Here is a 25,566-nt window from a genome sequence, read left to right on the forward strand (position 1 = left end):
AGAGCAGGCTGACCTGGGAGTCTATGGGGTCGGGGAGAGTCCTAGCTCCCCCTCGCTGGGCCCGCGAGGACCCGAATCAACTCACCACTCCGAAGGCCCTCTGGATAGAAGCTGGGATGGCTGGCGGGGAAGCTAGCAGGGTGGAGCCAGCAGAGCAGGCTGACCTGGGAGTCTATGGGGTCGGGGAGAGTCCTAGCTCCCCCTCGCTGGGCCCGCGGGGACCCGAATCAACTCACCACTCCGAAGGCCCTCTGGGTAGAAGCTGGGATGGCTGGCGGGGAAGCTAGCAGGGTGGAGCCAGCAGAGCAGGCTGACCTGGGAGTCTATGGGGTCGGGGAGAGTCCCAGCTCCCCCTCGCTGGGCCCGCGGGGGCCCGAATCAACTCACCACTCTGAAGGCCCTCTGGATGGAAGCTGGGATGGCTGGCGGGGAAGCTAGCAGGGTGGAGCCAGCAGAGCAGGCTGACCTGGGAGTCTATGGGGTCGGGGAGAGTCCTAGCTCCCCCTCGCTGGGCCCGCGGGGGCCCGAATCAACTCACCACTCCGAAGGCCCTCTGGATGGAAGCTGGGATGGCTGGCGGGGAAGCTAGCAGGGTGGAGCCAGCAGAGCAGGCTGACCTGGGAGTCTATGGGGTCGGGGAGAGTCCTAGCTCCCCCTTGGGCCCGCGGGAACCCGAATCCCTTATTAGCTCTTATAACTTATGTTACCCCATTATCCTTATCTACATTAGCACATGGCTCAGTACGTTTTCCAGTGGGGCAGCTTACATCTTTCCTCTCCAGTGGTCTGGGCAGAACTGCGGAGGGAGCTTCCTGCTTTCCAGAATGCTCCGAGTCTCTTTGCTCCACCACTACTTCCTGTCTGGCTTTCCCGCCTATACTGCCTGCCTGGCCAATCAGAGTTTTATTAAAATATTATTGACATAATACAGACAATTCTCCCACACCACCCTACTTCTCAATGGACACTGCAGCAGAACTGGCCCTACCCTCATGGGAGATTTGGCATGTCCCTTGGAAGAAATGACCCCACCACACATCATGGTCATGGGAGAGTTGAACCCAAATGCATGGGCCTGAGAGAACTGGCTCTGTACCTCACGTGAAGGGGGTAATCCCCGTGGCCTAGACTGACCAGTTCAGTTACCACACAGACCCACATCCTAAGCCTAGAGATGGTCCACCTAACATCTACCTATCTATGACCTAAGAGACTGGTTCTGTGGAATGATAGCCACAGATTCCTCAAGACTCAGTGCAATGACAAAATATTTAGGAGGAGTTTCAGACATCCTAAATGCTCCCCAACCAAAGGATGGATAAAGAAAATGTGGTACATTGACACAATGGAATACTACATAGCAGAGGAAAAATCATTTTGAAATTTGCATGAAAATGGGTGGAGCTAGATAACATCATATTAAATGAGGTAATGCAAACACAGAAAGAAAATTATCATATGTTTTCACTCATTAGTGGTTTTTATACATAAAACAAAGAAAACCAGCCTACAAATTACAATCCCAGAGAACCTAGACAACAATGAGGACTCTAAGAAAGACATACATAGATGTAATATGCATGGAAAGTAGAAAAAGACAAGCTCTCCTGAGTAAATTGGGAGCATGGGGACCATGGGAGAGGGTTGAATGGAAGGGGAGAGGCAGGGAGAGAAGCAAAATGTCGACCTCAATAAAATTAATCAAAAAAGAAAAAAAGAGGAGTTTCAGTGAGTGACTAATTTTGTTTTGTTTTTAATTTGAGGGAGCTTTCTTTTGAGGGGATACTGCAGCATTGAACAGTAGTGTGGGGAGACTGGGAGGTGAGTGGAATTGGGGTGCATGGTGTAAAATTCCCCCCAAAAATCAATAAAGAATTATATTATATATTAAAAAGATTCTTCAAATTATGTTAACTACCTCCTACTCAATAATGGATTATATTATTCATGCTACTGAGTAATTAAAGTAAAGTGGACCTTCTATGGTATTTACATGTATTTTTTCTAAAAGAACATTCTGTGTCTCCTTGGTGCTTGTAATTAATTAAATATAGTTCATTAAGTGTTCCTTCTCAACTAGATACAACTCCCATACACTTAAGGAATATATATTTTCTGAATATTCCCTAAAGTTTTTCTGTTTCAATAGTGTACATTGTAACATATTCTTTGAATAATGCAACAATCAACAGCATCTTACTGACATGCTAAGGTTTTTGTAGAGAAATCTCCATATATTAATTTAGCATCTAAACTTATCTTCATTCCACCAATATTGTATGAGTTTCCTTTGCTCCACATCTCATAAAAAATTTTCATCTTTTGTATTTGATCCAAATATATTGATAGAAAAATATTAAGTATCATCTATATACTCCACATTGGGTGCCACGGCTTTTTTTCTCTTCATACACTGACTGACTTGTAGAACAATGTGGCAGTGATCTTGAGTTTGACAATTGTAGTTTTCCATAGGAATTATCCTGAGTCATTAGTATCTGAAGAATGGTGGAATTTGTAGAAATAGAGAAAACACTGTGAAGGGAAATTATAAATGTAAGGAATTAAATATATTTACAGAAAGTTTTTTGAAAACTTTGTGACATAGCATTGCCTCTTCTACTTAGTAATGAGCACTCAATTATTTGCTATATTTCTGATGGAAAATTTGTACAGTCTAAGGTCTGGGGCTTGGGACTTTATGGAACTGAAAGACACAAATTGCCAAAGTGACTGATAACTCAGTGTGTACTGGTTTCTCATTTGCTGAATCTTCACTGCTAATTCTAGAATAGGTAGCTAACTCTTTCATCTAGCATTTCTGCCTCTTGGATTTCTGAGGTTCTTACTTTCTCATCAGTTACTTTAATCACTCATTCTGAGGCAAAAAAAAACAACCCCAAAATCTGATCATCTACGTGAGAGATGCTGTTGTTCTTCACTTCTTTTGGTCCTTTTATTCCCTGAGTGACAATACAGACCCAGTGGACCACATTAATTAGAAGTTTTTTTGCTGGGGAAAAACAACACAAGGCTCTTTGTTTTGTAAAAGTGCTGAACTCAGTCAGAATGTGAAGCTACCCTCCTCTAAACCTGAAGAGATTTTTCCACTTGAATGATTACCGTGTAAATAAAACACGTGTATGAACAGATGACTCACAATAGAGAAAATGTCAGTTCAAACTACTGTGGACAACAATCTGCCTACAACAATTGGTCATAAACTATTGGCCCTTAATTTAAGCTACATTTTAGTTCTTGGCACGTTTGCTTTTGTGTTCTAGAAGAAGCAAGGAAAAGAGGATCAAATAAACATGTGTGAATTTTCTCAAGCTTTTAGGGAAGATGTTAACGGGAAGTTCCAAGATGGGTATAAAATAAAGGTAGAATGCTTATAACCAAACTATACTATGGGAGAATAGTGTATAATATTTTAATACTTTCTATTCCATATTTCTTTCACAATTTCTTACCCTTTTAATTTTTCATAGCAATAAATGTCTAACTTATACTTTAAGCTTCTATGTTATATATAGTCTTGATTCGTGACACTTCTGAGCATCCTCCAAAGTAACTTTCAGCTTTTCTCTTTGGGAATTACAGATCTCATATGGCTGAAGCTTCTCATTATCCCTTGGATCTTTATGAGTGTGATTTCTATCTGAGGACAGATTCTGATGAAATAACTCAGGTAAGAGTTTCATTGCCCTTTTTTCCAAACAAGACTGATTCCGTTCTTCAGTATCAGAGGCAGGAGGTAGAGTTGTAATTTTTCTTCTTTTATCTTTAAATTTTTCATAATCAATCAGTTACTACAGTGGGCTCCAGACTGACACTGCACAAAATTTTTGTGTAAGATATTCATGGGGCATTACCTTCACTGGCTATTGAGAGATTCTGTGAAAGAAAGAATCATTGTCTTGTGTTGTGTACCCATTGCAGAGCCCACCAGCTTCCAACAGAGAGCTCTAGACCCACAGTTACACAGGTGAACCTGATTAAACTAACTGGTCAAAAAATTAAATTAATAGATATGAACATGAAAGGAGATTTATTGTGGTTTCTGGATGGGGTGGTAAATAGATGGAATACAGTGAGGGATGAGGGATGACAGAGGTCAGTATGCATTGGGTACATGTAAAAAATTATCTAAGAACAAATTTCATTTAGGAAAAAGCACTATTTTCAGCAAGGAAAGATTTAATATTTTTCAAAGTACCTTTTTCATGGATGACACTACTGCAAGCCTAGAAAACCAAGATGTGTCCGTGATTTAAACACACAAAATTCCAGAACAAAGGAAGGAAATTATGCACAAAGGCTAAAAGCCTGAATTTCTTTTAGCATGCTTCCATTTCATGACACTAATTTCCCATGTGGAAGCCAGTGAGCACAAGTGTCTGTAGAGCTTGTTTGACTTTCCTTAGATTCTCAAGTGCCTTTGCCTCTATTTTTTCTTCTTCGCTAAGCACTTCAAACTAAACATAGGATTAAAGGATCCAGTGCCCCTAAATATGTAAGCATAGGAAATGTTCTGTACCTAGTCTCTGTGAGAGATCTGTAAAATCTCCCTGTAAAACAACAGGCTATCTTCAGTGTTTTAGATTTGAGTCATTGCTCCACAACCAGGATTCCCATTTTGCTTAGAAACAATATTTTCTCCCTCTTGTGCCTTTCAGGTAGTAGTCACCTCATGGTCAGACCTGCGCAACTTGATGGATGGAGGAAATCACTCCATGGTATCAGAATTTCTGTTGCTGGGTCTCACCAATTCATGGGGAATTCAGATTATCCTTTTCCTGTTCTTCACAGTATTTTATGTGGCAAGCATGCTAGGTAACCTCCTCATTGTGCTCACAATCATCTCAGACCATCACCTGCACTCCCCCATGTACTTCCTGCTGGCAAACCTCTCCTTCATAGATACAGGTGTGTCCAGCATTGCTACCCCAAAGATGATTTATGACCTCTTCAGAAAGCACAAAGTCATCTCCAAGAACGGGTGCATCACTCAGATGTTCTTCATTCACACTGTGGGAGGAACAGAGATGGTGCTGCTCATAGTCATGGCCTATGACCGGTACATCGTCATCTGTAAGCCCCTCCACTACCTCACCATCATGAGTCTAAGGATGTGCATTTTTCTCTTGGCTCTGGCTTGGACCATTGGCCTCATCCATTCTGTGGCCCAGTTGGCTTTTGTTGTCAGTTTACCCTTCTGTGGAACTAATAAAATGGATAGCTTTTATTGTGATTTTCCTCGGTTCATCAAACTTGCATGTACAGACATGTACAGACTGGAGTTCCTGGTCACTGCCAACAGTGGTTTTATCTCTATGACTACCTTCTTCATCCTGGTTGTGTCTTACATCTTCATCCTGCTCACAGTTCGCAAATATTCCTCAGGCGCCTCCTCCAAGGCCCTCTCCACTCTCTCAGCTCACATCACTGTGGTGGTTTTCTTCTTTGGTCCTTGCGTTGTTGTCTATGTGTGGCCTTTCCCTACTTTGCCCATAGATAAATTTTTAGCAATTTTTGATGCCATCATCACTCCTTTCATGAATCCTGTCATCTATACACTTAGAAATAAGGAGATAAAAGTTGCAATGAGAAGACTCTTTATTAGGGTTTTAAGTTTCAAAAATTCTTTCGTTGACAGTTCAAGAGATTCAGATTAAAATAGAACATTCTTGAAGATAAATCACTTTTATTCTTTACTGAGTTATCTTCCCTAGAAACATACATGCAAGGAACATTGAAGAGACTCAGCAGGCTGTATTTATATGTTTTATGGTATGCATACATATACATGTTTATATGCAGGTGTGTTTGTGTATTTATATAATTTATGTGTATTTGTAACAATGGTTGGTAAAAGAAGATGAGGCTTTGAATGACAGGGGGAGGATTGTCAGACATTAGGTGGCATGAGAGAGAAAAAGGAAGAGAAAAAAATATATAATTATATATTTTTTGATAACTCTGCATATATAAACAATTTATTGCTGGGGGCAAGAAGGGCCAGAATTTTACAAGTAGCCACCCCACCCTCCAGCTGCTCCTTTACAAAAGAAATGTTTACAATCATAGTCCTCTGTGCAGAGCGTTCCACTGGCTCAGTGTATATGGCCACCTGGATCCCTCTGGTCCCTTTGTTCAGAGCAGACCTGGGCCCTTGAACCAGCTAGCCCTGGAGTTGGCCTAGCCCTGAGCTGGCCTTGGTACTGTCCACTAGTTGGCCCCTCCTAGGCCTCTCCTTTTGGAGCTGTCCTCAGCCCTGTCTCCCTTGGCGTGCCTCTCGGAAGGGATGAGAGCCTGTAAGTCCCAGTTCTGCCAGCTCCCAGTGTTGCAATGGGCAGTGCCTGGTCACCACTTTCCTCTCTTGCTCCAGTCTTTGGGAGTAAGGTGCAGACACTTGGAGTCAATTCGAAGGAGACGCTTGAGCATAGCCCGTTCATGACCATCCACGATGTCCTCTGACAGAGTGAGGATATACTGGCCCTTGTAGTAATTGATGAGATTGAGATACTGCAGTGTGGAGATGACATCTTCTTTCTTGGTACTGGTGATTTCACTGATCTCATTGATGGTAATCTGTGGCCTCTCCCCGCTCTCCGACTTCAGTCCCATCAGGATCTCCAAGATGGTCTGGAACCAGTAACTTCGATAGGATAAAAGGCCAAGATCTGACAGGGGCTTCTCAGGAGTCCCTGTCTTTCCTTCTACTTTAGAGAGCTCATAACTGAACTCAATAAGCAGCTTGCCGTAGCCCCGGCGATGGTAGGGGGGCAGAGTCAGGACCAAGTGCTTCCTGGACCACAAGACACTGTACTATGACACAGACCCCTTCCTCTTCTACGTGATGACGGAGTACGACTGCAAGGGCTTCCACATCATGGGCTACTTCTCCAAGGAGAAGGAATCTACAGAAGATTACAATGTGGCCTGCATCCTGACTCTGCCCCCCTACCAGCGCCGGGGCTACGGCAAACTGCTTCTTGAGTTCAGTTATAATTATATTTTAATTGAATGATTTTTAATTTAGTACTATAAAAAGCAATCTCAAAGATCTCTTTGATTTAGTGTTTTTAAATACTATGAAGTGCCTTCTCAAGTATTCTCTGCATATCTGATCAGTTTTTGCTAAAGAATTCTTAGAAAAGCAGTAAACTCGGCCTATGTCCAGTGCTGTGCTGCTTATGGAAATAATGGCATCTGCTGGACCCTCACACTTTTCTATCATCTCAGATGTTGGAAATTCTCTTTGTCACTGGGTCACAGACACAGAGCACTTCTGATCTCCAAGGAGCCTACGTTTCTACCGTGGGAGTTACTCAGTGTCACAAGCAGCAGGAATACTCAAAATAAAGATCTTTAGCTAGATAAATTTCAGTTCAAGACTTTTATCATTTGAATTTGTTCACTGAATATAGATTTTTGACTATTTATAACAGTTTTACTTGTAGTTATAATTGAAAAGTAAGCTATATGGTCAATTAAAGAGGAAGAGAGGAAATTTTAATAATGTTAGTCAATACATATTTTTAAGACTAGAAGACATAAATTTCTATTTCATGTTAGTATATAAAAACTGTTTTACCTCCTCCTTTTCCAGTCATTGTTTTTGGCAAAGAAATCTGTGTTACTGATAGATTATCATGAGTGCTTTGAATATTTTACAATGTAAAAAGGAAAATGCTGATTTATCAATAAAATACAAAATCATATTATTAGAAACCTTGTTTATAACTATATAAAAAGAAAAGTATAGGAAGTAGGAAAACCATGACAAACTATTAGTAAATAGAAATATAAAAATGAGTAAGCAATATATTATGTTTTTATACAATATATGTTTTGTTTTAAATATGATATTTATAATTAATAAAAACTTCAGGGGGAGTACCACACAACTTGTATTGCCAGGCGATTCAATCCAGGTGTCCCCTGAATATATTATTTATCAAGTTTGAGTTACACAACTGATATGAAACTGACCTGCTACACGTGGGCTTCTAAATGATCTATAGTACTTCTTACAAGATACTAAGAGGAAAACAGTAGAAGGACAATATTGAGAGCTGCAAGCAGTATCTGTCATCGATTCTTGCACAAACACCCCACTGAACCTCAGCTGTGATTGCAGACCAGTTTCAACTTGAGAAGAGATATGAACTGGTCCTCTTCTTAGTGTCAACTATTTCAAAATCCCTCTGAAAGAGCCTCCAGAGGCTCCAGTGCTGGCTTCTGTCACAAACCCAGGCAATAATACTGAAAGGGAAATTCCATGTACAGTATACTAATAAGATTGTCTCTTTCCCACAATACCCTGACTCTTCGGATTTTCTCTAACCTGGCATAGCTATCAATCTTTATTGTACAAGATACCTCAATTCTGTTCCCTCTTTGATAGAATTCTTGTTCCTTGTTTTGGCCTGGTTTGTTTGTTCTTGACTATGACTTTTTGTTTTGATTATACATGAACACATGAACGTGCACACAACACACAGAGATACACACGCACGATAGGAATTAAACCTAGGACTTAGCACAAGCTAAGCATTCATTTAGGTTGTGTGATAAACCCATAACACTCTATACTATGAACTGAACCCAGGATCTAGTTTGTATTAGACAAACACTCGGCTAATTTGCTGCATCCCAAGTCTTCTGTCACCTCTTTCCAACCTTGCATGTGTGTCCTTTCATCTCACTTTCGATGTCTTTCCTTACTCACTCTCTTCTGTCTCCTGATTCCCTCTCAGAGTTGAACCACTGAGTAAATCCATCCAAGATTTTCTGTAATGTCAGTTTAGTCATGGGATTGCTATTAATACCATCCAACCCATACAGGATTCCAATTCTTCCCTCACAAAACATCTCTTCTGTAGGAGTGAGGAGACACTAGTGTTTGAATTATCATAAATATATTCAGATTTTTTTAATTTATTTTTTTTATAAAAAATTATTTTTAATCCGCCCCTCCTCCCAACACCCTCCCACTCCCCCCTCCCCCTTCTCTTCCCTCTCCATCCCTAAGAGCAGTCAGGGCTTCCAGCCCTGTGGGAAGTTCAAGTTCCTCCCCGCTCCCTCCAGGTCCAGGAAGGTGAGTATCCAAACAGACTGGATCCCAAAAATCCAGTATATGCAGAGGAAACAAGTCCCAGTGTCATTGTCAATGGCTTTTCAGAAAGGCTCCGGGCCAGCCACATTCAGAGAATCCGGCCACATTCAGAAAATCTGGTTGGATCACATGCTCGTTCAGTCCCAGTCCAGCTGGCCTTGGTGAACTCTCATTAGATCAGTCCCCTTGTATCAGTGGGTGATCGCACCCCTCACGGTCCTGAGTTTTTTTTTCATGTTCTTCCTCCTTCTGCTCCTCATTTGGACTATGGGGGGCTCAGTCCGGTGCTCCAATGTGGGTTTCCGTCTGTATCGCCATCCATCGTCGGATGAAGGATCTATGGTGATAAGCAAAATATTCATCAGTATGGTTATAGGCCAAGGCCGGTTCAGGCACCCTCTCCTCTGTCCAGAGAACAATCTGGGGATCTCTCCTTGGACCTGGGATCCCATTTATTAATCAAGTCTCTTGTAAACCGTAAAATGACTCCCTTAGTTGAGATATATTCTTCCCTGATCCCATATCCATCCTTCCTCTCTTCCCCCATCTCAGTCCCCCGAGTTTTCCCCATTCCTCCCCTAGTCCCTTCTCTCTAACCCTCTCCCCTTCCAACAACCCTCCCACCCACTCCCCCATGCACCCGAGGTTACCTGGGACTCTTTTCTATTTCCAATCTCCAGGAGGATAAGTACATGATTTTCTTCAGGTTTCTTGTTATTGAAATATGTGAGCTCTTTTTCCTAAAGCCTGGTTTTCTTGTGACCGCAGCAAGTAGATTCAAGAATTGATGTGTGAGGCATAGAAACTTTGATAACATAGCACAAAATATATTTTTGTCACTGAAAACAAACAGAGAAAACAAGAGTCAATATTCATTGTGGTATACTGCTCCCAATGAGGATTGGGGGAGCGGATTTGTCTTGGAGATTCATGAACTTGTGGAAAGCAAGTTTGTGGAAACCTTCCCTTTGTGGGGAGCTGACATATAATTTATCCTGATACTGATGACAGAGAGCCAGAAAATAATATGACCGAAGAATCCATAAAGTTGTCTGAGAGTTGTAAACCAGTTTTTTTTTTGTTAGCATTTTGACCCACTGGGCTTAGTTAGGGCTGTTTGCAAGGACATGTGTGTGGAGCTATTCGCTGGAGCATAAGTAACTGACCAGAGGCTGCAACACTTAGACAATAACTTCCTCTCCTCCAGCAGCCTTTCACTTCCATTAGCGCCCTGGGAAGAAACCCAACAACCCCTTCCCCATCTGTTACGGAATATTTATTTACTGGTTCTGTCTTGTGCAGGACCTATGCAAGCAACCACAGGTGCTGTGAGTTCCTGGGTGCCTCTGCCATGTCCTGCACCTGAGTCACCATTTCCCAGTCCTCTACCCTATTTTTCAGCTCTTGCTTTATTTCGGTCCCTTTTTCTATGATGGTCTTTGAACCTTGAAAGGAAATAATATAAGTATTTCATTTAGTGCTGAGCACTCAAAACTCAACTCCCATGAATCTGTGTTTGCTGAAAAGAGAACTGTCTTTTGTTGGGTAGCAACAAATGTTTAGGAGGCAGTTTGATAACATCTAATTTGCAAGGCAAAAGTGATGAGTTTACACCCTCCTAAGATTTTCCAAGCCATGGACCTCCAGCCAGGATCTCCATCATACAGAACAAGCTTCAGATCCAACCAGAAATCAGTGAAATATCTTCTAACAATGATGTCACATTGCCCAGTAAGCTCCGGATGCCTAGCAAGTTGGTATTCTAGCCTGTGGAGTATAACATTGAGGAAGATTTTTGCATAGTGATTTCCAGTAGTCTGAAGGCTATCCAGAAGGGATGAACCTTCCAGCCCAGATCCAATATGATTTCCCTGTATTCAGCAACCAAAGCATGTGGTATCTTCAGCAATGGGGTCTTACTATCCAGTTCAGGTAGGAAATCAATGACAGTGAACATATTCTGTATAGATTTGTGGGCCTCTGAGAATTTCTTCTCTAGCAACTCCTAGAGCTGTCACTGGGATTTTCATTGAATGACCCATGACTTTTGTATGAACATTTACCAATGTACATTATTTTTGTTCAAAGTCTTTTGTTAGTTACATTTTATAATTAACTTTATAAAGTAGCGTAACAAGCCCCCAGACTTTAGTAGACCCTGAGACCTTAGCACAAATGACTCGGTGATAGAAAGGCCATTCAGGCTATAAAACTCAATACATAGATAGCATCACCTTCAAAAACTAAAACAAAGGCCTAATCCATGAAGTCCATGTAATTCCGGGAAACTCTCAAAATGTACAAACCTCACATTTTAGCTTCTGTAGATTTGCTCTAGCTAACTGTTCTTATTAACTGTAGTATGTCAACCCAGAACATGGTGTTTTGTGCTTAAAATATCACCCTGGGAAAGGCTCTGTACTACACTGGGATCCTGAACACCTGGTGTAGCCATGCAAATAAAGATTTTCTATTGGCTCAAACCCATGTCTGAGCATTCTTCTCTGGTGACTATCCCACAACAGCACTGAGTTTCATGTGACTTCTTCAAGTATGCTTAGACTTGGTTCACTCTTCACCTGCCCCCATTTTCTCCTTCCTCTACCCTCCCCTGCTGTTTGAACCTTGTCACCCCAGTATTCCTTTTTTTATTTTTCATATCACATATGTTTACCATTCCCAAACTCCTTAAAGCATCTGGTCCACACATAACCTGTCATAGACATTTTCATTCCCAGATCAATAGATGTTATAACTTTAAAAAAAAATCTAGAAGCACAAAGCTACATGTATATAGAAGAGAAAACACACACTGCTTGGCTCCTAGGTCTAGGTTGTCCATTTCAATATACTTTTCCTAATTCCATTTACCTGCATAGTCCATTTTTCTTTACTACTGAATATAATTTCACTTATGTATGTGTGTGTATATATATATCACATTTATATTATTTGTTCTTCTATAAATGATATCTGAGGCTGATTTCATCTCCCTTCATTGTGTAAAGAGTAGCAATGAACATGAATGTAGAGCAGTTCCTCTTAGGGTAATATATAGTCCTTTGGGTGATACTTAGGAGTGATATAGAAGACTCTAATATTTATTTATTTTTATGTTTTACATCCAGACCACAGTTTTTCCTCTCTTCTCTCCACCTAATCTCTTCCTACAATGTCATCTCCCTCTCTTTATCTACTTTTTCTCTGTTTCTGTTCAGAAAGGGGCAGCCCTCCAATGGGTATCAACAAATGATGGCATATCAAGTTGCAGTCAGACTAAGTACTTTTCCTTGTATTAACTCTGGGCAAGGCAACCCAGCATGAGGAATAGATTCGCAACAGCCTGCAGGTGTTAGGGACAGTCTTTTCTCCCATTGTTAGGAGTATACCACAAGTAGATTAAGGTACTCACATATATGTAGAGGGCATAGGTCAGTCCTGTGAAAGTTCCCTGGTTCTTAGTTCAGACTCTGAGTGTTTTTGTGAGCTCAAGTTAGTTTTTCTGTGAGTTTTCTTGTGATTTCCTTGATCCCTCTGGCTCCTACAATCAGAAGGATATATTACTAAAGTAGTTCTATTTCTAGTTTTTGAGAAATCACCAGACTAATTTCAAACGTGACTATAGTACTATACACTCCCACCGGTGGTGTATAAAGATTACCCTTTCCAAAATCCACTCCAAAATGATGGCCATTATGACTAGGTTGAGGTGGAGTCTAAAAGTAGTTTTAGTCTTCATTTTCTTGAAGTTCCTAAAGGTACAATAGTAAGCACTCATATATTGATGGTAGCCAGGTTCTTATGGGCTTAAGGCCCACTCTGCAGAATGGAATCCAAACTGCAAATCTAGCCAACTACCTAAGACTAGTGAGATCACAGATCTCAGAAGAGAACCTACTACCTCGATTTTACTAAACCATCGTAATTCCTTTCTGCATTCATAATATTTAGCTTCCTATCCATAGATACATGCAGCTTCTGCTCCCCACAGAATATTCTTTAAGGAACAGATGGCGGTCATTGAGGCAAACCACCCCTGGCCAAACTGCAAAGAACAACTGATCATGGGGAGCCCAGCCCCAATTGCTATATCTGCAACACAAATTCTCCACCTACAGGGAACATCCTGGAAGAAGGGCAGAAATATTGTAAGAGTCAGGGAACCAGGAAATCTGGTGGGATATTATGTCTCCTAGAAATGACAGGGAAAGTTAGCCCATGATTCCTCCATAATGCTGATGCCGAAACAAAACCTGAACAAATACAACAACTATAAACCTGCTAACATGGAAGAGGAAGCTCCATAACCCCTTAGACAAAGAACTACAGGCAACTAAGGAATGCTGGGAGTGAAAAAACAGACTTCCCCGTATATGAGTCCCAGTCGGTCGTCTGTGAAATCATATGCATACCAGTAGCAGTAAGCAGACAGAGCAAGTAATATTTTATGGTGGGGATGTAATAGTAACAAAGAAAAGGAACCTCGAATTTGAGGGAAATCAAGTGGAGTCTAAGGGAAAGAACTGGAGGTTGGAAAGGAAAGAGGGGAATGATGTAATTATATTTTAATTTATACATAAATATCACATATAAATGTATATGAAATATATGGTTGCATATGTTATCTCCATGAATACTTAAAAAATGAGGTAGCTTTGATTTAAGTGACTACTCAATGTTACCTTATTATGTAGACCTTAGATCTTTTACATTTATGTATCTTTCTGTCTCTCTCCCATTCCCTCCTTTGTGATTTATTTAAAGCTTCCTCCATTGACTTGCCAGGATTCCAGGTAACAATTCCCTTGCACAGTGAGTTCATATTGGCCATCCCAAGTCTCTGTGGTATCATTTGGTCAGTACTCCTCTGTGGGCCAATTAGCTGTGTCCCCACAGTAGCAGCCCTCATGGAGATGTTTGTATGTGAAATAATGCTACTTCTAATCAAGAGAAAGGAATACTATGATTAAGTCTTTGAAAATAAACCTTTAAGAGCACTAATGACAAATATAGAAATAGCCTATTATAGTACGATATCTAACATTCCAACTAGCCAATAGTGGATAGATTTTTTTCTAATGATAGAGTATTTTCTAAAGAAATCAATTAAATATTACCTTGCACCAGAGAAAATGCCTCAACTTAGGTTGATGAGCAAAAAGTAAGTAACTAAATAAACTAAAAAAAAGAAGAAAGACACAATATCAGAAATTTAAATTACTTTTTTAACTCTAAGTTTGATATGGGAAATCAAGGAGCTAGAAGTATAGGAGGCAGCCTTAAGTGTGAGTAAGAATTTACTCTCTGCATCAGAGTGCTAAGAACTGTCTGTTCTTTGAAATGCTAAAGGTATTCATGGGGAAACAGATAAAGATGGCCTGGAAACAACCAGGATGTTCTGTGCTGCAAGTATTAAATGGATTGCTCTCCTTATTCATGTTTATTTTAAGAATGATGGTGAATTACAGATGCATTTGAAGAAAACTAAGAAATCTAGATGCTTATGAATGCAGCCTGTCTTCCCTCTCGAGCCTCCCTTCTCTCATTGAGGTCTGCCAAACACACTGTGAGTCACTGTAAGACAGCCAGACAACCACTAACGTGCGGCACACAACAGAGTAGTCATGAGAAAAGGTTCAAGTCTCCTGTAGATATTGGAGAAGATGCTGATCAGACTCTCGGGATTCCTACAACTCACTATTCTAAAATGTCACTTCTACTCTCATGGTCTTAATTCCTCCATGAAGGGACAATAACAAAAACTCCTGCGGTAGTTACAAGTATCAGACAAGATAGTATGTGGAAGAAAGTATGGTGCCATGCACACAGTTGATGCTGGTTTTGTTTTGGACTGGGTTATTACTGTCATAGAAAGCTCATCAATCATGGACTGCTGCAGAGATTCCTTGGCTGTGTCAGGAAATCTTTAAACTCAGATATGAGTTGTATATTGAAAAAGAACAAGAGCTGTATCTGGATCTTCAGCATGGGTTCTGATTTCCTTCAGACCGCACCCTCATCAGACTGACTCACAGGTACTGTTTCTACTTCAGAAAAGATATAGGAGTACATTCCTTGCTTGGCAATCTTATGATTATTTGCATTGTGTGTGTTAATGTAGAAGACTAAAGGGCACTTAATGTGTTACTACTTCAAAATTGCAGTGAACAATGGGAATAGATGACATCTAGAAAGTGTTTGTTTATTGATGACAAAGGGCTATGATTAGTGACACAGTGAATTTATAATGACATCCTAGCTATAACAAAAGGAATAAGAAGTAGATGGATCTGAGGAAAGGTCTTCTTTGGAATATGAAATGCAAATAACTACAAACAAGGGACAATAGTGGAGATATCAGCAACCCAAAGAGAAGAGGATAGTGTTACTATAAAGAGTTTCATTGCATAGCAGACTAGTATTCTATTATAAAATAACCAAAATGGAAAAAAAACCAAAATGTTCGAAATGATTATTTACCATCTGCACTCCGCTCCTTTAATTTTGCAGACAATGAAATGGGAGGCAGGCAGTGAGTGAAGTATGGAAGGGGTGGAAGAAAAATCTTTCTTTGAGTTCTTGAAGATTCGGGGCGGGCATTATGTTTTTCTCACTCCAAATACAGTGTTCTTTCCACCATACAATGAAGTATGAAGAGACAAATCAGGGTGGAAATGATCTTGAAGTATCAATCATGTAGAAATTTTTAATAAATTTTATTAAAATTGAATTTTATACATTTTATTCACATAATTCATGTTTCTCTGCATCCTACACATCTTTTCTAACCCAGTTCTTACCCTGCTGCTTATACAACCTAGTCTTGTAAAATTTTGCAATCCCTAGACTATTATTAAAGTAAGGTGATGTTAGGGTTTCTGCATTATCGTCTCACTGTATATGGAAAAAGTGAATATGGTTTGATAAAAGATTAACTGTGAGACAGCCTTTATGGGAGTCCTGCACCACTTTGCTAATTGCTAATTGGAGCAATCAGTAAAAAAACTCAAGTTGTTGGTATTTGGGACACACCATGGGCAGGAGCAACAAACTGGCTTAGAGAAATCAGTGGGTTTCTTCTCATTTCCTTTCTTCATGTGTCTTATTTACAGTGAGTCTGTGGTTTCCTCATAGCCTTTTGTCAGGCCCGTCATTTGTTCTCTTCTAATACTTATTCCTAAATATTTCCCTGTCTTTATTTGGATACTGTTAAGAAATACAAGATGTTAGATGTGGTGGCTCATGGCATTGAGTGACTGCCAATTTTCTGCAGCTATGCTGAGGTGCACTGACCTTATGCAGCCATGTGTTTTGTTTACAGTTCAGAACTGATGTAGTTATTAACCCCACAAAAGCTTGATTTTTCTCTTCTCTATCTTTTTCAGATTTTATTGATACAACTCTGTTCTCCACTGTGATGGATAAAAACAATCACTCTGTTATATCTGAATTTGTGTTCCTGGGACTCTCCAATACATGGGGAATCCAGTTGCTTCTCTTCTTCTTTTCTTCTGTGTTCTATACAGCAAGTCTGATGGGAAACCTCCTCATTGTGTTCTCTGTGACTGCAGACCCCAACCTGCACTCCCCAATGTACTTCCTGCTGGCCAATCTCTCATTTCTTGACCTGGGAGTTTGCTCTATTGCAGCACCCAAGATGATTTATGATCTTTTTAGAAAACACAAATCCATTTCATTTGGGGGTTGTATAACTCAGATCTTCTTTATTCATGCTATTGGGGGTACAGAAATGGTGCTGCTCATAGCCATGGCCTTTGATAGATACGTAGCCATATGTAAACCTCTTCACTACCTGACTATCATGAGACCAGGAATATGCATTTTAATTTTGTCGGTAGCCTGGATCCTGGGACTTATTCACTCAGTGGCCCAACTAGCTTTCGTTGTAGACTTGCCCTTCTGTGGACCTAATATTCTGGACAGTTTTTACTGTGATCTCCCTCAGCTCATTAAACTTGCTTGCACAGAGACCAACAAATTGGAGTTCATGGTCACAGCCAACAGTGGACTCATCTCTGTGGGCTCCTTCTTTATACTGATCATGTCTTATATCTTCATTTTGGTCACTGTTAGGAAGCACTCTTCAGGTGGCATATCCAAGGCCCTGTCTACTTTGTCAGCTCATGTGACAGTAGTGGTTTTATTCTTTGGACCATTAATCTTTTTCTATACCTGGCCATTTCCTTCATCGCATTTAGACAAATTCCTTGCCATCTTTGATGCAGTCCTCACTCCTTTTCTGAATCCAGTCATCTATACATTCAGGAACAAGGAGATGAAAGCAGCAATGAAGAAACTCTGCTACCAGCTTGTGAGTTATAGGAAAGTATCCTAAATACTTTATTTTTTTTTGAAAAAAAAAACAGTTAAAGGGACTGGAGAGATGGCTCAGTGGTTAAGAGCATTGCCTGCTCTTCCAAAGGTCCTGAGATCAATTCACAGTAACCACATGAGTGGCGGAAAACCATCTATAATGCGGCCTGGTGCCCTCTTCAGGCATGCACGTAGACAGGATGTTGTATACATAATAAATAAATAAATAAATATAAAAAACAGTAAAAATGCAACTCTACACTGAATGCCAATGAGGAAAATAAAGTCAGTAATATTTCAGCTCTCTATTAGTTTGTGAACTAGGTTACATTTAGGAATTTACCAGTTATTATCTTAGTACCTTAATCAATATGGATGAGGCGAGTTTGAATTGAAGTTTCAATGTTTCAGACCCTGTGTGGGATGCTTCTACAAAATTATTAATAGTCATAATTGTATACTGTATTTAACCTTGATGATTTTTCAAAATAAATCAAGGAGTGTTTTTCACCTTATATAATTACTATATAAAATACCTCAAAACAAAGTGATTTTCCCCTCAATCTACTTTCTATAGTGTTCTTAAACCTCCAGTAAGAACCTAACAGAGAATATGTTCAGTAATTTACAGTTGAAGATGAGCATAACTCCTTTTTATTGTTATATTTCCCTGTTTTAATGAAAAAAATTGATGGTGGTGGTAAAATTGATGCATATGGGGGGCAATAGTTGTGGTTATAGCTGAAATTAAACAATCAATAGGCTCTTAAAATCCTCTAAGGATGTTGACGGGGTGAAAGCTATGATAGTTTCAAGCAGGGAGGTGAATGAGACACTAAAGACAAGAAGAGTAGTGATAATCTGACATAAATTTTGTTTGAAATCATTAAACATTCAATTATATAACCACACCACTTTGTACCCAGATGTCCCAAGTCCTCCTCTAGTGCCTAGGTTGGTGAGTACCGCTGACTTACTGAATACTTCTTTTCCATAACCCCCAGTTCAAGCCCAGGTCTCATAACCAGTGACCATGCCTACTCTGGCTACCCATGCCTGCACCACAGCCAACCCTAGGCTTCCACCAGGACTCTCTCTACCTGCAATCACCCACAGGTCCCTTCTGCACCATCTCCAACAATTATTATAAGTATGTAGCATTCCAAGTTTTTTTATATGTATTGATTACAGCAAAAACAAGGTAGATAATATTTTCATTCTTGTTTTATAGATTAAGGAACTAAAACACAAAAAAACTTACTAATGAGACCAAAGACAACAGCTGCAAGATCTAGGCTGTAAAGCCAAGCAACCCTGTTTTGAATCAAAAAACTCTACTGCCTGCAGGAAAGAGGGTCCCTTCACTTGTTCTTATAAATTCTAAACACATTTTCTTATCTGCATATAACACTATAAAATAGTAAGCAAACTACAACTCACTAAAATATGCTATTTGAGGTTTACATTCTGTCTTTTTAATATATCATCAAATATTCAATTCTTTGCTATTTGAAGAGGAAAAGATTGAGCAGTAAATTTTCTAATAAATAAATTTATGGTCTTTCTTCCTTCTCCTCAAATGACTCATCACCACATTTTCTCTTTAGCTCTGGCCACATTTCTGTGGTCCTTGGAAACAATTCCCTTGGCCAAATGTACACAGAATGGCAATTCCAGAGTTCTATGGCAACACTGAAGTGACTTCCCCAGGCTGCTAATTAGTTGCCTTTCCCTCTATGGGGGTATTAAACCACTTTTTTATGCCAAGCAATGGCATAGGCTAGAGTTTATCAGGTTTGAGTTGTCTATCTTATAATAATTCCAACACTGATGCAGGTAGGTTAGATGAAAGCTAAATTTTCATTATTTTCCATAGTTAGCACACAGCATTCTGAGTTTCATATTGACGTGTGTGTGTGTGTGTGTGTGTGTGTGTGTGTGTGTGTGTTATACTTTGCTCATTTTGACCTACCTATCCTGCCCTCCATCTGTCTATCCCACTGATAGAAACTGTCTTGGAGAAAAATTTGAATTTTAAAGGAAATACATAGAGCAGACAAAAACCTAATCAATCAGAAGAAATAAATACAATGAGGAAATTGCAATATATTACCCATAGGTTAAAGTATATAAGTCAGAGGAATGAGCAAAGTCATGAGGTATGCAGCATGGTAGATGTTACTGCAGTGACATTTTCACAGAAGTAAAATTTTGTGCATTCGACAAAAGGAATAAAATAAGAGTTAAAGCATAGCCCTATGGACAAAATATCAATAATTTTGGACAACAGTAAAGAAAATAGGGTCCATACATACAGGTTGAAGGGCTGGATTCTAACTGTAAATACAATATTTACAGGTATACAATAAGCTGTTAAAACATATACTCATATTGTATCATGAAACTGAGATTATTGGCAAACAATTGATTAAACATTATTATTCTTTCTATGTAGTGAAATCTTCAAACCCTCTCTGTTTACAATTTCATTCAAGTGATGTGTTGTGATTCCTCGGACCACAGACGGGACACAAAGGTAGGATAAGCACGGCAAAACAAGTGGATGGAATGAAAGGAATCCGGACTGATGAGACCAAAAGTCAAACATGCGTGCTTCAGATTTGACAACAATTTGTTCTGTGATTTTAGCAGGGTCCTTGCCCTTCCCATACTTTTCTTTCTTTAGTTTAAAATCACAAGAATGTCACAGACACATAGCAAAGTTTCACTGGGGTGACAGTAGCCTTCCAGTCTGTCCTGGCAGCACTGAGGACTCCTGTGGAAGCATGCAGGTCTAATGACCTCTCCACAGAACTTCTAGGACACTGAACAATGTCCTGAGCTCTCTCTGTACATCTCGGGAAGAAGAAACAGTGGAGAAGCTTGTCATGATCATATTGAACTCTTTCAAGGACAATTTTCTACACTATACAGAAGCTCTAATTTAATTCAACCTTTTTAATAATTGAGAAAAAAAGAAAGAATACTCAGTCTCTTCCTGAGCAGCTTCAAATGTTGATTTTCAACTTTAACAAAAACTCTAGCATTAGCCTGCTCCATCGGTGTTAATTCCACACGATTTAATGCCCATTGCCTTTTTATGTTGGCCCAGGAATGGATAAGCTGCCCTGAGCACAGGAGGAAATGACTACTCTGTAGAGGTCTATGAGTCTTGTTCTTCTGTTACACTTTACACTTTGCAGTGAAAGCATAAGCAGAGACTTTTGCTTTCTGGTTAACTCGGTCTGAGACGTAGGACACTGCAAAGCCAGTGTCCTCATTAATTAACTATATTCAGTTAACTATACAGCTACAGTCTTGTTCTCACTAAAGCATCAGATTTGAACTACTTTTCTGCCTTTTTTAAAAAAAATTGAAACTGTGTTCTTTGAAACAACACAGTTTTTCCTGCAACCTCTTTCTCTACCAGTTCCACCAGTCCTTGGGGAACTTCAGAAGAGAGTGGGCCTCCAAGAGACAACACCCAAGCACAACAAAACAAGATAACAATAAGGCAAGGTAAAAGCCCTCATATGGAGACAAGACAAGGCCATCAGATAGGAAGAGTCACAAGATGAACCCACTCCTGTGTTAAAAAAATCCCACAAAACAATTAACATACACAGAGGGCCTGATGTAGACCCCATGTTCTCCACTTCAGTCTCTGTGAGCCCATATACATCCTAACTAGTGATACAGTGGGTCATTTTCACCTAGCATCCTCCATCCCCTTGACTCCTGTAATCAATCACCTCCTCCATTGTGCTCCCCAAGTGCAGCAGGGAAGATCCGATGGAAGAGTGAGGAAGATCCGATGGAGACCTCCAATCTATAAGTCTCCCCCCTTTTCTCTCTCCCCTCTATCTCCCTTCTCTCTCCATAATGTCTGCCTGTGTGTCTCTGCGCCCGCTCCCATCTCTGCCAGAGGAAGCCTCTCTGTTGATGACTGTATAAGACATCTATGAGTATAGCAAATATTATTGGGAATCATTTCATTTTTTTTCACAAATAGTTTATGGTTCTACCCTAGGTCTTTTTGATATCCGGTCTCTGGTTCTTAGTCATCCCAAGCAGTGTGAAGCATGGGCTCCCCGTCATGGCACTGGCATCAGACATTGATTGGCTACGCCCACAAGTTCTGTACCACCATTGCACCAACACATCGTGCAGACAGGAGAGATTTTAGGTCCATGGTTTTGTGGCTGAGTTTGTGTTCAAGTTTCTCTTTCAAATGCCTTCCGAGTACCTCCCTCACCAAAGAGACTAGACCATAGGGGTGAAGGCTCCAAACAGTCACAAGCTCAACCTCTTTACATTCAATAAGCTGTGTGGATGTTGACCTCGGCGATGGTGTCCAACCGTCAGATTGAGGAGAGCAAGCCCCTGATCTGGTATCAGCCTCAGCTCCAACTCTGCCCACGTTTAGTGCAGAGTCAGTCTGCAAAACAAATAGAAAGTTTGGAACCTGGGGAGCTGAGATTTATGTAGAGGCAGAGCATTGACTAACTAGAAAGTCCACCAACAATGCTTTTCAAATTTTTACAAACTATAGTAAATTACCCACTTTTAAACCTTTGCTAAGTTAAAAGAATAAAGTTACAATAGTCTAACATGAGTTATTGACCTACGAACCTATTTAACAAACTGGAGGCATTTTCAAGACATTGAGCTTGAAAACAGTGCTTTAGTCAAACTGTCTACCTTAGTCACATGAATATAAACATGAATATACTCAGGAATTTTGAATCTTAGAGGGAGAAGTGCTGAACCAAAGCAAACACCTATGTAAAAACTCAGAATGCACTTCAAATTTATTCATTTTGTCATCAGATGTGAGAATGCTTGCTTCTTCAACCAACCGCAAACCTTGGTTGTGTCAAATATTTAAACTCCTGTCTAATAAGTAAGAAAATGCTATTATGTTGATATTTTGCATGCATTGATTTAATTGTGAATGAACTTAAGAATCTTTACCTTCAAGGGGACAGGTTCTCACCACATCCTCAAACACATTTGTTCTCACTTCTTCTATGTGGGGGATCATGACACACTGCCCAAATTCTGGTTGCCATTTTCACTTGATATTTGTCAATTTTTTCCTCCACTGAGCATAAGACAGAATCTGCTCCAGAGAATCCATGGATTTTTTAATTTCTCCAAGTCACACAGTGAGTGTCTTAAACATGCCTCCTCTGCCCCATTTTGTCACCTTGTCATCTCAATATAGAGATAAGAGAAATGCCCATCTCTTATTCTGAAATGTGTATATAGGCATTTTAATGTGATATTTTTTAGAATATTAATATCTTAAGAAATTTCCAAATTATGAAGGTCACAGTCACTTAAGATTTTGACAGTTAATAGCCCAAAAGACTTTTATTTCAGAGACATCAGAGAGATTTGTCCGTAATAATATATTCTTAAAATATAACAAATATGGTTATACAAGTAAATTAAAGGGTTAAATATTAGTATGCTTTGGACACTGAGATATATGAGAGGAATACTAATTACTTTAGGGGGATGGAAGAAGTGCTTTTTATACTTTTTTATTTCTGGAAATTAAAAGTAAATACATCACATTCCTATTTTCATACCTTCAAGCCTTTCCATGTATTCCCCCCTTGCTTTGCTTCAAAATCATGGTCTCATTTTATTTCACTAATTCTACATATATATGTGTATGTATGTATGTATGTATATATGTATAAATGCATAACTATCTCCAAAGGTATGTTAGTCTTTAATGTGACTTTGTCAGTTGAGCATTGCTTGTCCTAAACCAGAGTGTCTCATTGCTCTCCTGTTTCAGATGACATGAGGGCTGTCACAGCCAGCAGAGGCAATGGGTGAAGCAAACCGCTCTGTGGTATCTGAGTTTGTCTTCCTAGGACTCTCCAACTCATGGACAATCCAGCTCTTCCTCTTCCTCTTTTCCTGTATGATCTACATGGCAAATTTGTTTGGAAATTTTCTCATTGTTCTAACTGTGACTTTAGACCCCCATTTACAGTCCCCTATGTACTTCCTCTTAGCCAATCTTTCCATCGTCGACTTGATATGTTCATCATCGACAGCACCAAAGATGATTTATGACCTTCTCAGAAAACACAAAACCATCTCTTTTGAGGGCTGTATCACTCAGATCTTCCTAATCCATGCAGTTGGAGGCACGGAGATGGTGCTGCTCATAGCCATGGCTTTTGACCGCTATATTGCCATATGTAAGCCTCTGCACTACTTGACTATCATGAGTCCACAAAAGTGCATTTCGATTTTATTTGCTTCTTGGATTACTGGATTCATCCACTCAGTGACTCAGTTGATTTTTGTCTTAGACTTACCCTTCTGTGGCCCTAATGAACTAGACAGCTTTTTCTGTGACCTCCCTCGGTTTATTAAACTGGCTTGTATGGACACCAGTGCATTGGAATTGATGGTCACTGCCAATAGTGGGTTCATTTCTGTAGTCTGTTTTTTAATTTTGATCATCTCTTACGTGTTTATTTTGGTGACTGTTCAAAAGAAATCTTTGGGTAGTTTATCTAAGGCCCTCTCCACTCTGTCAGCTCATGTCATGGTGGTCATTTTTTTCTTTGGACCAATAATCTTCTTCTACATGTGGCCATTTCCAACATTACATCTGGATAAATTTCTTGCCATCTTCGATGTAATTATTACTCCTTTTCTAAATCCAGTGATCTATACACTTAGGAATAAAGAGATGAAGGTGGCCATGAGAAGACTATACACTCACTTTATGAATTACAGTAAGTTTTCTTAAATATGCTGAAGATACAAGAATATGCAAGTAAAATTTCATGTGGATATGTGCTATATAAACTATGTTATACTTCACCAGAATATTGCTGTGTGCTAATATGTGATGTACCCTTGCTCATTTGCTGCCTGAATTAAATTTGGATATTGCTGTTTATACAACAGACTAAAGGTAAAAGAGTTTTCCAGTCTTACCTCACCAATAATCTTAATCCACTACAATGGTCAAAACAATACTAATAACTGCCAAACCACACATTTCTAAGGGTCACCTTATAAATGGACTATCTTACTTGAAACATAAAGATTAACCTTTGCTTTGTATGATTTGTCTTACTCTCCTGATGACTTATTTTCTGTCCCTTCAGCATCTTGTTTATCAGTCATTTTTGTGATAATCTGCTTTTCACAATTCAGTAAGGGGCCAGAAACCACAACAGTTTTTAAAAAAAGAAAATTCTGATATGAAGAATTGTCTAAGTATAAACTATGGTAAATAATTTTATATAATTGTTTAAAAATAGAATCCTATCATCAGCCCAGGCACAGGGCAATCCAGGGAGTTTTAAAGGTTTCAGTTTTCATGCAAAACAGAACAAAAGTCAAGAGATAGAAAGAAAGAACACAGAGCAAATATAATGAGAATGCATTCTCTTCCCAAATTCAATTTTTCCTCTGAGTCAATTTTCTTCAGAATTTTTCTCCTCATGAAGCTCACTTTCTCCATTGAGATCATCAGATCACTCATGACCCTTTACAAAATGAGGTGTACAAATAAAAACTAATTACATTTCAAATAAAAATCAAACAAAATTTCTGACATTTTCATTTCTAACAAGTATTGAGTAATTAATTGAGAGAGACAGGAATCTATGATCACAGAAGTAGCATTTTTAGGAAGGCAGGAAACAGAATGCACACACAGAGATAGGAAAATAAGGAAGACATATCAAAATTATTAAAACTTAAAATAAATCAGCAGAATGATTGAAAGCTTGGAAGGACAGGTGGATTGGGTTGTCTGGTGATGCCAAAGTGTCAGTATGAAGAAAGATGAACAGTGAAGGACACAGCCTTGAGGCAGAGGAGTGGTGCCTAGTACATGTCTCCAAGAAGGGTTTGACTGCCTCTTTGGAATTGAATCAAGGAAACTGAGGTGACATACAGTAATAATAGAACAGTGGGCTCAAACTGTGGGTCGCAAACCCTACAGATGTTACATATCAGATACTGACATTACAATTCCTAACAGTAGTAAAATTGCATGAAATAATTTTATGGTTGGGATTCACAACAGCGTGAGGAATTATATTAAAGAGCCAGACCAT

The 25,566-nt window shown here is 39.6% G+C and overlaps 3 protein-coding genes across 3 annotated transcripts; all 3 read left to right on the plus strand.

Moving 5' to 3' along the window:
• Nucleotides 1–4,709: 4,709 nt before the first annotated feature.
• LOC148120673 (olfactory receptor 4F3/4F16/4F29-like) lies at nucleotides 4,710–5,678 on the plus strand. Its single transcript, XM_087911434.1, has one exon. It carries the CDS (start codon nucleotides 4,716–4,718, stop codon nucleotides 5,676–5,678), a length of 963 nt encoding a protein of 320 aa, XP_087767560.1. The 5' UTR covers nucleotides 4,710–4,715.
• Nucleotides 5,679–16,541: 10,863 nt separating this feature from the next.
• Nucleotides 16,542–17,480, plus strand: LOC125416899 (olfactory receptor 4F6-like). Its single transcript, XM_085696239.2, has one exon. The coding sequence runs from the start codon at nucleotides 16,542–16,544 to the stop codon at nucleotides 17,478–17,480; it is 939 nt and encodes a 312-aa protein (XP_085552365.2).
• Nucleotides 17,481–23,300: 5,820 nt separating this feature from the next.
• Nucleotides 23,301–24,242, plus strand: LOC125416723 (olfactory receptor 4F6-like). The gene has a single exon (XM_048459867.3). It carries the CDS (start codon nucleotides 23,304–23,306, stop codon nucleotides 24,240–24,242), a length of 939 nt encoding a protein of 312 aa, XP_048315824.3. The 5' UTR covers nucleotides 23,301–23,303.
• The last annotated feature ends 1,324 nt before the right edge of the window (nucleotides 24,243–25,566 follow it).

The sequence above is a fragment of the Myodes glareolus genome, chromosome 10, assembly GCF_982192425.1.
Source record: "Myodes glareolus chromosome 10, mMyoGla1.1, whole genome shotgun sequence".
Taxonomy (NCBI): Eukaryota; Metazoa; Chordata; class Mammalia; order Rodentia; family Cricetidae; genus Myodes; species Myodes glareolus.